At 40.4% G+C, this 15038-nt stretch overlaps 1 protein-coding gene across 4 annotated transcripts in view; it reads left to right on the top strand.

Annotated features, from left to right (window-relative positions):
- The window catches only part of STX11 (syntaxin 11), a 35784-nt gene extending 21264 nt beyond the window's left edge, over nucleotides 1–14520 (top strand). For 3 of the 4 annotated variants that reach the window (XM_039230912.1, XM_039230913.1, XM_039230911.1), the window contains exon 2: nucleotides 12519–14520. In XM_039230912.1, the coding sequence (XP_039086843.1) occupies nucleotides 12524–13378 (855 nt within the window). In that variant the 5' untranslated portion in view covers nucleotides 12519–12523 and the 3' untranslated portion in view covers nucleotides 13379–14520. Of the gene's footprint in view, nucleotides 1–4986; nucleotides 5309–12518 lie in introns of those variants that run through there. The other variant, XM_039230910.1, reaches the window with a different exon arrangement.
- Nucleotides 14521–15038: the final 518 nt, after the last annotated feature.

Genomic DNA, 15038 nt, shown 5'->3' with positions numbered 1-15038 from the left:
CCTCCTCCTCTTCTTCTTCTTCCTCCTCCTCTTCTTCTTCTTCTTCTTTTTTTTTTAAGCTCATATCTCCCTTGCAGAACCTTATATGCAGCTAGAAACACTCAATGAACACTTTCAGCCTTCTGCCTGGAAAGCTTTGCAGCTGGATCCAGCATTCACTATGCATTTTTTATCTTTTCTGCTGCCACAGACAGCGGTTTTGCCCATCATCTTGCTGCTCCGTAACATGGGGTGCCTTTCCCCTGACTGCTGCACAGTTTCCTCATCGCCTTCCCCACCTCCGCTGACATTTTCCATGCCATTTTCCCAGTTTTTGCTAAAAGCTACCTCACTGCTCTTCATCTGCCATCTAATCCCAAAGCCATTGCTGAATGCTTTAGGTTTTTGTTACAGTGGTGTGCTACTTCTAGGTACCAGTTTCTATATCAGGTAGTTTTTGCTGTGTTGCCCCGGGGCTCCCTAATGGCAAGCCCTTTTGCACAGCGCTTTCCAAGCTGCCACTTATATCATCATATTGGCTAATGTCCCAGTGGCCAAAGCAAATCCGGTGGCCACAGTCAAATTCGAGGAGTTGAGAAATAGTCTACACCTCTTGACTGGAAGAGCTGCACAGAATGTGCAGTGAATTTTTGTTTCAACCTTCCACAAAGAATATGTACAAATTTGGAGAAGCAGAATGAGACACTTGGGAAGTCGGTTCAAGAAAGTAGCATGTGAATGGATGGTTATCACATGGACATAATCTAACAATTTGATGCTTTCATAGTTCAGAGACTGTGCGGTACTAAAATAGTAAAATTAATAGTTATTTATCAGGTTTCCTTATTGAGGTTCCAATATATGCCAGGTTAATGAAAATTCTTTGTATATTGTAGAATCTTTTTGCTATAAATGGAAATGTCTATTCCATAAGAGTTCCCCCCCCCCCCCCCCCCCGTTACTAACAGCCATCTCTTCACCATTATTTGTAGGTTGCTTAAATATAATGAGCTTCTCTTTCCTTATCTTTAAAACTAAGGTGTGGTGTAAGATAGTCACTAAAGTCTTTTTCTGCTTCTCTGATTTTATCTGACATAATTATGGGTTTGATTGAGGAGGGGACACAATAGCTTCCTTTTATCCATCTGATTTCCATACCAATGGACATAGAAGGAAAGAGCACTCAGAGGCCAAAGTGTTACCTTTGTTACCAATAAAGACAAGGTTGGAGGAAGTGGCTTTATGTCCTTGAACCTAGAATTAGAGGGGCTTGCCCTCCCCAGCAGCTGGCCTCTACATTCCCACCCAGGAGCAGAGCAGAGGAGAACACCAGTTCTCAGTGGTAAGCCGATTTTCAAAAGGAAGAAGGAAGGAAAGGCTGGGCTACCATGGGCAGTTTCTCCTTCCAGATTCACCAATTGGATAAGCAACTCTGTGCCTCTTGGCTGGCGGAGGTGGAGAGAAATGTCTACAGGGAAGGAAATGTCAGAGTGATGACAAAATTTCTTCTTAACACTTATACCGCATACCCTCCACCCCTTTTTTTATTGATTTATGTAAATTCAAGTTAGTTAACATACAATGTAATCTTGGCCTCAGGAGTAGAGCCCAGTGATCCATCTCTTACATATGATACCCAGTGCTCATCCTTAATGCCCATCACCCATTTAACCCACCCCTGTATCCACCCTCCCTTGCAGCAACCCTCAGTTTGTTCTCTGTATTTAAGAGTCTCTTATGGTTTGCTTCCCTCTCTGTTTTTATCTTTTTTTCCCCCTTCCCTTCCTTTATTTTCACATAGCTTCGGCATAGGATTGAGTGGACAGAACATGAGCATAGGATCTGGACAGATGTGGGCTTAAATCAGCCTTCTCACTGATGGGATGAGTTGGATAAGGAACTTAACTTTTCTGGGAACCAGTTATTAGTCAACTGAAAATTTTGTTACCTTCCTCACGGAGTTATTGTGAAGATTGTTGATGGATTGTGTATCAGTTGTCTGCTCATATTGGACACTCAGTTTGTCACTGACGTTAGTTTTTCCTTCCTTGCCTTACTTCGTAGTTTTGATTCCAGGGGCTGCTGACCCACGTGTAGCCTACCGTTGCTAAATGCTTGGCTTTTATCTAATTTCTTAACCAAATTTCTGTTACAAACTTTAAAGGGAGTGAGGAATTGCAGTAGCAGTACATATATATATGGAAATATGAGGAAAGGTTTGACATTTTAACCCTGAGACAAGAGAAACATTTGGAAACAAATGAAAGTGTATCACCACAGGGTTCAAAGATGTTAATGATGACAGTCTGCGTCATCAATAATTTATATCCAAGTGTCCTCTCTTCAAGGAATAAAATACATCAATGCACTTTTTAAAATGTTTATTTAATTTTGAGAGAGACAGAGAGCAAGTGGGGTAGAGGCAGAGAGAGAGGGAAACACAGAATCTGAAACTGGCTCTGGGGTCTGAGCAGTCAGCACAGAGCTAGACGAAGGGCTTGAACCCACAGACTGAGGTCATGACCCAGGCTGAAGTCAGTGGACTGAGCCACTCAGGTTCCCCGATCAATACATTTTAGAAGAAGATTTCCAACAAAAAATGAGTGAACACCTTTGACATTTGAAGGGAGAAGCTTCAGGTAAGTAAATGTCACTTACATGGAAAAACCCACATTGATAATGTTGCATAACTGAGGTTTTTCTGCCCTCATGTAAAAACTGTCAGCTAAAAATAGTAATTTGTTTCCTTGAAAAGTTGAAGAGGAGTAAACAGCTAACAGGATTAGAATCAGTGGTTCACAGGACTTTGTCTAAGAGAAAGAGAACATTAAAAAAAAAAACCATATAAAAATTCTGTGAGATTGTCCTTAACTGGCACGATGGGTTGGGAAAGAAAAGGTTATTAATGATTCTTGAAAACTTGATTGATTTCCCTTTTTTTAAAAAAAAACCCATGGAATAGTTATGAACATTAAAATTTAATCAAAATTATATTGGACTCAACATTTTTTCTCCTTGATGTTTTCTTCCTACATAGATTTCTTCTGTCTTTCCTAGCCACAAGTTTGGTCAACATTCCAGGGCCAAAGCCAAATCAGATGTAGGGTACAGCAGCTGCTTTTGTTTGTAAATGCTAATACAGATAAGAGTGGAAAAACTTGTATAGATAGTTTGAACCTTCATCCCGGAGTGCTCTTCTCTTTTCTCTCCCCCTTACCAAACCCATTCATTAACCTTTCCTCTTTTATCACTTTCATGCTCCTTACTGTAAAACTTCTATTTCCAAGTATCTGTGCTTTGTGATTTCAAGCACTTGGGTCAGTCCTAACTACAGTGAATCTGTTAGAAGATAATTATCTACAAATGTTACCTCTGTGGACTTTTGGCAAGTTGTGATGAGTTACTCCTACCTGATAGAGTAACAACAGAGGCTCTAATAGCCAAAACATTGCAATGTTATTGGGGAAACTCTTGATGTAAGGAAATTATTATGAGAAAGAAGGGAATGGTTCTAATGGTGAAAAGATTTTCATGGGTTCATTCAGATCTAGGTTATTAGATGTTGATAATTGTTGCAGATATAAAATCTCAATTGGGGAAGGGGATATGGTCTGAATGCCTGTGTCCTTCAAAATTCTCATGTTGAAATCCTAACCCCCAGTGGGTCTTTGGAAGGAAATTAGGTCATGAAGTTGAGGTCTTCATGAATGGGATTACTGCCCTTATAAAAGAGGCCCCAGAGAGTGTGCTTGGCCCTACTATACTGTGAGGACACAGCAAGAAGACAACCATTTATGAACCATTTATGGACCAGGCAGCAGGCCCCACCAGACACCACCAGGCCCCTTGCTGGCGCCCTGGTCTCAGACTTCCAGCATCCAGAGCTGTGAGAAATAAATTTCTGTTGTTTATAATCCCCCATTTGTGGTATGTGATAACAGTTCAAATGCATGAAGACAGGAAATAGTTCCCTAGAAAATTAAAGACTTCAAAGCATTCATCGGGAGTCTCTGGAAAAAGAAGCTAGTGTAGCTTTGTGGTTTATAGATGGGCTTTCAAGTCACATTTTCTAGATTCAGGCCTCAGCTCCGTGTTTATTAAATTTGTGACTTTAGGCAAATTGCTTAACTCATTAGGCCTCAAGTTTCCTCACCTGTAAAACGGGGATGACGACAGGGCCTCAAAGGGATTGCACGGTGCTTTGTGCTGTGTTGGGCACTCTACAAATACCTGATAAATGTTAGCTATCGAGCACAATGTATGGACTTGAATACAGGAGTAGCTGCTTTGATTTATAGTGCATATCTTTAGAATGCAACTGAAAGCAGATTGCTGTAAGTAAGATCCACCTGTGCACTGGCTGTTTATTGCCCATGCTTCTCAGACTGTCCTCTGCAGACATTGGCCAAAAAGTCTGATTGAGGGAACTGAAAAGTAAAGGTTTCAGGGAGCATCAAATGAGTAGAGTGATTGAAAAGTAGAGACTATCTGCTCTTTTAGGTTAGGTTCTCTCAAAATGCTTTGGAAAAACTCTTGGCTTTGTTTCAGAGAGGAAACAAGATATTTATTATTATTTCTTCTAGCCTCAGAGTTTTATAATTGTGATCCATCTTGACTACCACTCCTCAGACTCTCAAATTGTGCTTTGAGTGAACCCCAAGAAATTAAACAATTAAATGTGTTCTTGCCAGTGCACTTTGGATCTAACCCAATTTTTGTTTTTGTTTTAGAGCAGCAGCAAAAAGATAAGACCTTTTAGGAACTCTTTCTAATTTAGCCTATAATTTTCAGAAGTTGAGAGCATGATTTTTACCTCTTAGATGTGCCATTTTTTCAAATCAAGAAATAGAACAGAATACCAGGTTTTACTCATTTGAGTGAGATTATTTGTGGATCTGAATCAACCTGTTTGGGAAAGTACTCCTGTTGTCAGTTAAGAGTTGTGTTCCTATGGCGTGTCTGGAAAGGTAACTGCTAACTTGCTATGACATAGGACCTATGGGACTTCCTGGCCCCACCAGATGTCTGCCATGCTGACTGGGCAGGAAGGACTGGATGAGGTGGCCAAGAAAGGAGTATTCAGAGCAACCACACAGGGCTGTGCAGACTGTGCCCAGTACCCGGGTGATTCGCCACAAAGATGAGAGAGACTGGAAATCCATCCCAAGCCCAGTTCACCAGAGACTGTGCCCTGGTGTAGGGCGGCATCACCCAGAGAGAGGGCCACTCTTCCAGCATTCACAAGGATGTCATGTGGTCCCTCCACAAAGGCTCATGAAGGCACCTTGTGGACCGGTGGTGAGCCTAGGCCTGAAGACACATCTGATTGGTAATCATCACTTTATGTTTACAAGACTTAAAAAATTGCTCTAAAATCAGGACATTGGAGATATAGATTATACAATCTGAAAATCAGAACATGGCCACTTCATTATTGCAGTAAGGAGTCATTACTCAAAAGTCCTCATTTGGAGCATCTATCTTGGGGCAGGATCTTTTTAATCTCATTAAAAGCTGATAACTTTATACAAAGCCTATGTGTTTATATGCGCCTCTCTCTCTGAATGTGTTTTTTTAGTTTCTACTGAAGCAACAATCCTAAACTTTCTGAACTCAAGTAAAGAAAAATAAAAATGTCTAAAACATTTCTTTGTCATAAATACAGAAAGGAAGTCCCTTCTGCGCTTTTGGATTTGTTCCCCTCCTGAAATCTACCAAGTTGATCTTCATAATAAACCTCACATGATTGGTACACTGCCCTGCATGGAATTGTGTATCCCCATGTTTGAAGTTTCTCACTACTTGTAAAGATACTTCAACGTATAGCTGTGAAACAAGGAAAGGTTTTGTTTTCTGGTAATAGGCAAATTTGCTTAATGTATAATAATTTATAGATTACATAAAGACCTTTAAATTTTTTTTAATGTTTATTTATTTTTGAGAGAGAGAGAGCAAGCAAGCAGGGGAGGGGCAGAGAAAGAGGGAGGCACAGAATCTGAAGCAGGCTCCAGGCTCCAAGCTGTCAGCACAGAGCCCAGTGCAGGGCTCGAATTCACAAACTATGAGATCATGATCTGAACTGAAGTTGGATGCTTAACTCACAGAGCCCCCCAGGCACCCCTATAAAGAGCTTTTATTTATTTATTTTTAATAGTTTATTGTCAAGTTGGTTTCCATATAACATCCAGTGCTCATCCCCACAAATGCCCTCCTTCATGCCACTCACCCCCCTTTCCCTCCTCCCCCCCACACCCATCTGCCTCAGTTTGTTCGCGGCATTCAAGAGTCTCTCATGGTTTGTCTCCCTCCCTCTCCCCCACTATTTTTCCCCTTTTTCTCCCCCATGGTCCTCCGTTAAGTTCCTCCTAATCCTCCTATACGTGCAAACATATGGTATTTGTCCTTCTCTGACTTATTTCGCTCAGCATAACACCCTCGAGTTCCATCCATGTTGCTACACATGGCCAGATTTCATTCTTTCTCATTGCCATGTAGTATTCCGTTGTATAGATAAACCACATCTTCTTGATCCATTCGTCAGTTGATGGACACTTAGGCTCTTTCCATGTTTTGGCTATTGTTGAGAGTGCTGTTGTGAACATCGGGGTACATGTGCCCCTATGCATCAGCACTCCTGTATCCCTATAAAGACATTTTAAATTGATTCCCTCTTTAAAGGTCTTATCTCCAAATACAGTTGCATTCTGAGGTGCAGGAGTCAAGGCTTCAATATATGAATTTGAGTGGGTTATACAATTTAGCCTATAACCATGTATGATGGTTTTGTTCTTGTTCTTGTTCCCCTTAGAATAAGTAGGCATAAAGTTTTTCTTTTACGATTAGAAATATGACCATGTGTTGTGTTTACAACTGGTTTCCTTACAAGCAAGTAGGAACTTCCATAGTTGTTCTTTGTAGCATCCAGTATATGGACTGTGTATGTATTATAACCCTCACTTGTTGACCTTCTAAGGTATGCACAGACCTGCCTTCTGAATTTTTCATTTCCCATCTTTCAGAATCTTTCCCTATCAAGTTTGTTCATCAAGATTGCCCCCAACCTGCTATTGTAAGTTGTCCAGAACTACATTATGCTTACGAATAAAAAACTGCCATGATAATTATCTACGGAATGGGTCACAAGTGTGGGTGTGCACTGGAATCACCTGGAGATTATCCTAGATGTACTGAGTCAGAAACTCTAGGGGTCCAGGCATCTGTAATGTTTGCGGTTCTCCAGAAAATTCTCTTGCTTCCTAAAGTCTGAGAACTATTGAGCTACTATCATTTCTCTCTTCCTATATATTTTTGTACATAAATTCTGTTTAACTGCCTGATAAAAGAAGGCTTAGGAAACTTCCCCTTCCCCTTGCTTCTCTGTGGGATCTTCTTCTCCAGACAGATGATATGCATGCCTGAGAAGAAAATTAGAAGACAGAGCAGATTTCTGGTTGTTGTTCATAAAATTTCTTTTGAATTCTTCATCTCTGTGTGAATCAAAGCACATTTTAGCATTGTTTTAGCAACTTTATGAATACAGTTTACTAACATTTGTTACATTATTCTTTTTCACAGTGAGATAGGACAGTCAATAGAATTGTTTGATTTTTTTCTTCTTGTTTTCCATAGTTTCCTTTTTAGGGTTTCACAGTACAGAATCAAGCCACTGGATATGTAGGTTAGTTTCATGTTCCTTCTGTGCCCGCTCCTATATTTTGGGATAACTATAGCAAGAAATCCTTTTTGACCTTTTGGAGGACATTCTTAGAAATAGCTTCTTGGTTGATATTTTTCTCTCTTTTCCTTTTTTTAACTTCTTTCTTCTTTTTAATTTTTCCAAGTTTTTATTTAAATTAGAGTCAGTTAACATACTGACTCAGTGTAATATTAGTTTCAGGTGTAGAATTTAGTGGTTCATCACTTATGTTTACCACCCAGTGCTCATCACAACAAGTGCCCTCCTTAATACTCATCACCCATTATACCCATCCCCCTGCCCACCTTCCGTTTGTCTGTCGTTAAGAATCTGTTTCCTGGTTTGCCTCTTTCTTCCCCCCACCCCCATGTTCATCTATTTTGTTTCTTAAATTTCACATGTGAGTAAAATAACATGATATTTGTTTTTCTCTGATTTGTTTTGCTTAGCATAATGCTCTCTAGCTCCATTCACGTTTGCAAATGGCAAGATTTCATTCTTTTTGAAGGCTGAGTAATACTCCATTATGTATATAGGCCACATTTTCTGTATCTACTCATCAGTCAATGGATACTTGGGCTCTTGCCATGATTTGGCTAATGTTGATAGTGCTGCTATAAACATTGGGGTACATGTATCCCTTCAAATCAGTGTTTTTGCATTCTTTGGGTAAATACCTAGTAGTGCAATTGCTGGATCAGAGGGCAGTTCTATTTTTAACTTTTTTTCAGGAACATCCATACTGTTTTCCAAAGTGACTGCACCAGTTTGCATTCCCACCAACAGTGTAAGAGAGTTCCCCTTTCTCTGCATGCCCGCCAATACCTGTTGTATTGTTACTTTTGGCCATTCTGACTAATGTGAGGTGATATCTCATTGTAGTTTTGATTTATATTTCCTTACTGATGAGTGATTAGTATCTTTCCATGTGTCTATTAACCATCTGTATGTCTTCTTTGGAAAAATGTTTATTCATATCTTCTGCCCATTTTAAACTGGATTATTTTTGGGGGGGGGGTCTTCAGTTTTCAGTTCTTTGGGTATTTTGGATACTAACCCTTTATCAGGGTTATTATTTCCAAATATCTTCTCTCCTTCTGAGGGTTGCCTTCTAGTTTTGTTGTTTCTTTCCTTTGCTGTGCAGAAGACTTTTATTTTTATGAAATCCCAATAGTTTATCGTTGCTTTTGTTTCCCCTGCCTCAGGGGACATATCTGGTAAGAGGTTGCTATGGGCGATGTCAAAGAGGTTTCTGCCTGTGTTCTCTGATACGATTTTGATGGTTTCTTGGTTTTGGTTGACTTTCTATTGTCGTTTGCCTAATGCTTGCTCCCTGGCAGAAGACCTCTGGGTCAGTGGGACCAACTCATCTGGGGTGAGTTGGGCCAGGCCAGGTGGGCAGGAAGGCAAGGTAAAGACCACCTTCTTGTCTATACCCCCATAGAGAATCATTAAGTCCCCACACTGTTCCTTCCTGTCTCCTTACTTGATTATGAACCTCAGTGTTCAGATGAACTTAGGCCTTCACTTGATTTAGGATTCATGCCTTTATGGTTTTCAGGTCTTGACAAGGAATGACTGTCTCTGAACATCTTCCTCTAAGGCCTTTTTCTGTATGATCGAAGTGTATTTTTCTCCTTATATTATGAATGAGATGATTCCCCCACCCCCCACCCCCAGTAGCTTTTTCATGGCTTTAGTTTAGTAATACAGAGCAGAGGAACTGTCTAGGACTAGTGGGAAACCAACAGACAGATTCCTGATGTTGTGGTGTGTGGCACTTTACCTTAACCACCCAATTACCTTGTACTGTAGTGCCACCCCATGCTTGGCAAGAAAGCGAGAATGACACCTATTATTACCTTGTTCATCAAAATTCATCTATTCTCTGTACCATCTACCTGTTGCACAGTAGACTATATTGGATACTAACTTAAACAGATAGATACAGCTCAACTCCATACTAGCTATCCAAAGCACTTTTCCCAGGTCACATCAGGTGTTAACCGATTACAATGCATAGGTCTTAAAGAAGGACCTGAAGGAATTAGTCCTTTAAGCAAATAATATTTATAGTTTCGTGGGATTTTATTTAATTATAAAATCTATGTGGGCATCATAAAAATTTTTGAAAATACAGAAAAGCATAAGGGAGTAATTAAAATCTTTTATAATTTCACAATTCAAAGAAAACAACTATTAACATTTTGATGTGTATTATTCAAGTCTTTGTTTCAGGATGTGTGTGTGCTATAGCACATATGCTCTTCCCTTTACCTCCCTTGTCTACCTGAGATGGGATTTACACTTCCATACCACTAGACAGCCTTCTGAACTGCCATTGTTAAGCAGCCAATCTCTCATTTTTACACATTTAAAATATTTCTGAATTTCTGTAAAAACAGCATGGTGATGGAAGTACTTGCAGCAATGAGCTTCACATATAGCCTTAGAATAAATGTACATGTGACAAAACAAATACACATTTTAAAAGCTTTTGATACATAATCGCTAACCTCCCCCCCAGAAAGATTCCATCAATTTGCTCTCCGCCAGCATTTTTCAGAGTTCCCAGAATCCTCACCAGTTTTTAAGCATCTTTATTTTTATTTTCTTTAATCTTGCCAACTTGGTGGGGGAAAAAATCTCAGTGGTTTAATTTGCATTTCCTTGTTTAATAGTGAAGTCCTTCCTGATTCACTTTTATATATTTCCTGAAGAAGTTTAGTGTAGTGGTTAAGTGGGGCTCCCGTGGGGCCCAATTGTTCACTTCCTGGCACCTATGGGTAGGTTTCTTAATCTCCCTACACTCATTTACCACCTCTGATAATGACAGCACTTACTTCATGGGAGCTGTTTGAAGACTGAAGAGAGGATCATGTGACAAGTGCCTAGAAAACTTGTCTAACAGTGAGCACCTGGTACATATCAGCCTCTCTTTCGTTCTTTAGCATTTCTATGTCTTCATGTATGAGTTGCCTTTTCATTTTCTTTGTCTGGGCAAGTGGTTTTGTTTTTTTTGGTTATGGCAGAAGGTTTTAATATATTAAGTATGTTAACCCACTACCTGCCATATGTTGCAATTTCCCCTAGTTTGTGGTTTGTCTTCCAATTTTGTTCAAAGTGAGGAAATATTTGGATATTAGGAAATTCAAGCAAGTGGATGGCATAGTCTTGGTTCAGCCTGGGTCTTTTTTCTGCCTCTCAGTCCTGCCTCTGGAAGAGTCACTTCCCTATCATTGGGAAGATCCAGTATTGACTTCTGTCACCAGATAGCAGAAATGGCATTTTAAACAGGATAACATGTTGTATTAAAAATCATCATCTTGGAATAAAACTTCTGCTTAATTTGTGTAAATAATGCTCATGGCAGATGAGAGGCTACAATTACTGTTTCACCCTTTTCCCATTTATCACTAAATCCAACTTGTCAGGATTCCATGGTGAAATAAAATTCATTACTTCAACTTGAGAGAAGGTTTTAATTTGAGATCAAGATGCTCTATAGATGGAGTATACATTACATGCTACTATATTTTCCTTCGTTTCTGCAGATTATACAGTAGAGAGAAAAACTCTCTAGCCACAAAATCTTGTGCATGAGAGGAAAATGTTCATTATTGTGGCATATATACATGCAACTAAAAAGTAAATTTTTTACTTCCTGGAAAAAATATGGACATAGAGAACATTATTTTACCTTGCTAAATAGAAAAATAATCAGAACCACTCTATGAAAACATGGAAATTCTGCTTGACCTGCTGACTTGTTTCAAAAAGTGGCAAATATCACTACTATGTGACGGTCAAATTGAGGTGTGTTGTTATATTATTGTTACTAGGGTTCTGTATGATTGAGATTTTCCATATAAAAAAATTTAAAGTAGTTGCATTAATGATGCTTACCACTAAGGACCTTGGGAAAAACTGAATTTCTTTCATTTCCTACTCTTCATCTGGTGATGCTATGTGATTGCTGTCTAGATGTCTATCTTCTTTCTACTCACCTCTCCTACTTGTTAAAATCACATTAAACATTTAACTACTTCCTATCTCTTTCACTTTTAATATTTTCCATCAGAATATATTCTCAGATTTTTTTTCTCCCAGTCACTCAAACTGAAGTATATATCAGTGATAATGAATAGAGGAGCAAGGAAATGTCAACTTCCAAATTCTGTACTTCCTTATTAGATTTTTGTCTTTATTTTGTTGTTGTACTCAAGCATGTTTTAGTTTTATAACATTTTTAAGAGAAAAAAGTTTAAATCATAATTTATATGGTACCTATTTTTAAGAATTGTTATGATGTATGGGGTTGGGGATACTCACTGGTGCTGAAATAGACCCAACCGCCCCCCCCCCACAACAAAAAACCAAAACCAAACAAACAAAACAAAAGGCCCCACAGTCTTGTAACTAACATTGATTGTCCTTATTTAAATTTTTTTATCCTTCCATATCTTGTCTTCTTATTTTTCCTTGTTCTCTGTATGTTTTGATTTGCGATCACTGGAAAACATAAAGCAAGAAAAAGTGATTGGTTCTCAATGCAACCTAAAATTGTAAATTGCTGATTGAGTTCTGGGCACTAGTAATAATGAACTGCACATGCTTTATGGGCTATAAAGTACGACTGTGTTCATGCCTTCTGCCATATTAGTCTTTTACTTGTAAGCAGAATGTCAGAGAATATTTAGCTCCTTTAGTGTGTTTGTTACCTACACCCAGGAATAAAGAATTGGAAATGCTGTGCAGAACGTTTCTTTATTTTAAGCTTTGGTTCTCTCAATGCAAATATTGGACTCTGCTGGAGGAATTTAACCCCCATTTCTACTTGCAGGCAAAATGAAGGACCGGCTGGCCGAATTTCTGGAGGCAACCAAGAACTATGACCAGCAGTTCCCAGACGGGGACAATGAATATGACCCGCCCCATGAGGACATCATGTTCGAGACGGACCACATCCTGGAGTCCCTGTACCGAGACATCCAGGACCTTCAGGATGAAAACCAGCAGCTGATGACCGACGTGAAGCGGCTGGGGAAGCAGAACGCCCGCTTCCTCACGTCCATGCGGCGCCTCAGCAGCATCAAGCGGGACACCAACTCGATCGCCAAGGACATCAAGGCCCGGGGCGAGAACATCCACCGCAAGCTGTGCGCCATGAAGGCCCTGAGCGAGAAGGCCGAGGCCCAGCACGGCGCGCACTCGGCGGTGGCGCGCATCGCGCGCGCGCACTACAGCGCGCTCACGCGCACCTTCCAGCGCGCCATGTACGAGTACAACCAGGCGGAGATGATGCAGCGCGACAACTGCAAGATCCGCATCCAGCGCCAGCTGGAGATCATGGGCAAGGACGTCTCCGGCGACCAGATCGAGGACATGTTCGAGCAGGGCAAGTGGGACGTGTTCTCCGAGAACTTGCTGGCCGACGTGAAAGGCGCGCGGGCGGCGCTCAACGAGATTGAGAGTCGCCACCGCGAGCTGCTGCGGCTGGAGAGCCGCATCCGCGACGTGCATGAGCTCTTCTTGCAGATGGCGGTGCTGGTGGAGGAGCAGGCCGACACCCTGAACGTCATCGAGCTCAACGTGCTGAAGACCCTCGACTACACCGGCCAGGCCAAGGTGCAGGTGGGCAAGGCCGTGCAATACACGAGGAAAAACCCCTGCAGGACCCTCTGCTGCCCCTGCCTCAACTAGCAGCTTGGCCGCGGCCACCACCCCACACCCCTGACGGAAATGGCTGGGAAGCACACTGCGGAAGATGTGGGGGCCCTGTGCACCGGGGTGAGTTGCCCCCATCCCTATGGACTTCTGTCCTCAGAGAAAGAAACATCTTGAGGTGCGAGAATTCCAACCCAGCTTGTGTTTGGGAGGATGGCTGATGTCATCCAGTGTTACCTGAGCAAGGCAGATCCCTGCTGAAGTGGGTGAGGTCGTTGTATGGCACATGGCACCCTTTTCCTCTTAACGGAAGCCAAATAAGGAACTGACGTTGCAGCTTAACTGTAGGCTAAATGTCCAAGGCGTGCTTTCTGACGAAACTCTAGAAGGAGGTCGGTTCTGCGTCGGCTGATGATGGCATGAACTTACCTTATCCTGAAAGCCGCTTCGTTCTGTTCAGTTTCACAGGACATCGATGGGCAAAACTGTACGTCTTTCATTTTGATTCTTCCTCTGGCTTATCCTGTGTGATTCCTGCCTAGCTGTATATCTTCTTTCTGTCCACCTTCCCCACTTATTAGAATCATATTTAACACTCATGATTCCCTTATCTTTTTCACTTTTAATATCTCCCATCAGGATATATTTTGGATTTTTTCCAAATACGATTAAGCACTGAGTTTTGAACAAGCACTCGAATGGAAGTATGTATCACTCACATTTTATATATTTTTCATAAATAATTTAAAACTTATCTTTTTACTTGATAATACAAATACACATAAGTATATAAATGTACAGGACTAATATTAATGCATGTACATAATGACCAGTTGGTTTAACTTGACTTTTGTAAATATGGTCTATAAATATCAAGAGCAACACTTTTACTGGTCGTTGGTACTGGTTTGCTTGTTTTCACTTTTCCTGAATCCCATCTCTAGAGTATAGTTTCAGTCACAATTTTCTTTTGAACCCCTCTGTGTTGGTTATGGTGGTAGAGACAGGCATCAAAGGCTAAAATGCATGCAGAACTACAGATGATAAAAGAACATTTTAGAAATATTACTTTTGTTTTACTGTGACCATTCCTTTTGTGTACTGAAATGGAGTAATTTTTAAAAAATAAAATAATAATTTTTTTCAATTTAGTTTAATAAACATTGCATTATAATGTCCTCTCTGTGTATTTGTATCTTGACCATTTAAATCTTAGTTTACTTTTTCAATCATTATGCTTAAGAATTCTTCTACGAGCTTCATGAGGCTGCAACAGCTGGATGGAACTCTGAATTGAAGGGGATAAAATGAAAAATAATTCACTGTGGATGTCTAGCTTTCTCCCCTGAGTTACGTACAATAATTTTAGCAAATCGTCATGTTCTAGAAATTTGGCTTTGTTGGCAAACTTTGTAATGTCCTTACCCACATTTACCATATTTCCTGTCTTTCTTCGGAGTCAACTCTTAATTGTTTTTACTTCATTATTTAATACAAGGTTAAGTTTACTCAGTAGCCAAAACTCTCAGGTCCCGCAGACATTGAAATGTTTAAAAGAATAGAAAGAAGAGCGTGTGAACTCTTTGCAACTTGCTGACTAACCTGCAGGAGGCCATGAAAATCTAGCCCTGCACCTAATTTTAATTTCATGGTTAAATATGAGAATTGTGGAAACCAAACTCCACTGGGCTCCTCT

The sequence above is a fragment of the Hyaena hyaena genome, unplaced genomic scaffold (genome assembly GCF_003009895.1).
Source record: "Hyaena hyaena isolate Hyena2069 unplaced genomic scaffold, ASM300989v1 scaffold_52, whole genome shotgun sequence".
NCBI classification, from domain to species: Eukaryota; Metazoa; Chordata; class Mammalia; order Carnivora; family Hyaenidae; genus Hyaena; species Hyaena hyaena.
This window is presented reverse-complemented; position numbering and strand designations above follow the sequence as displayed.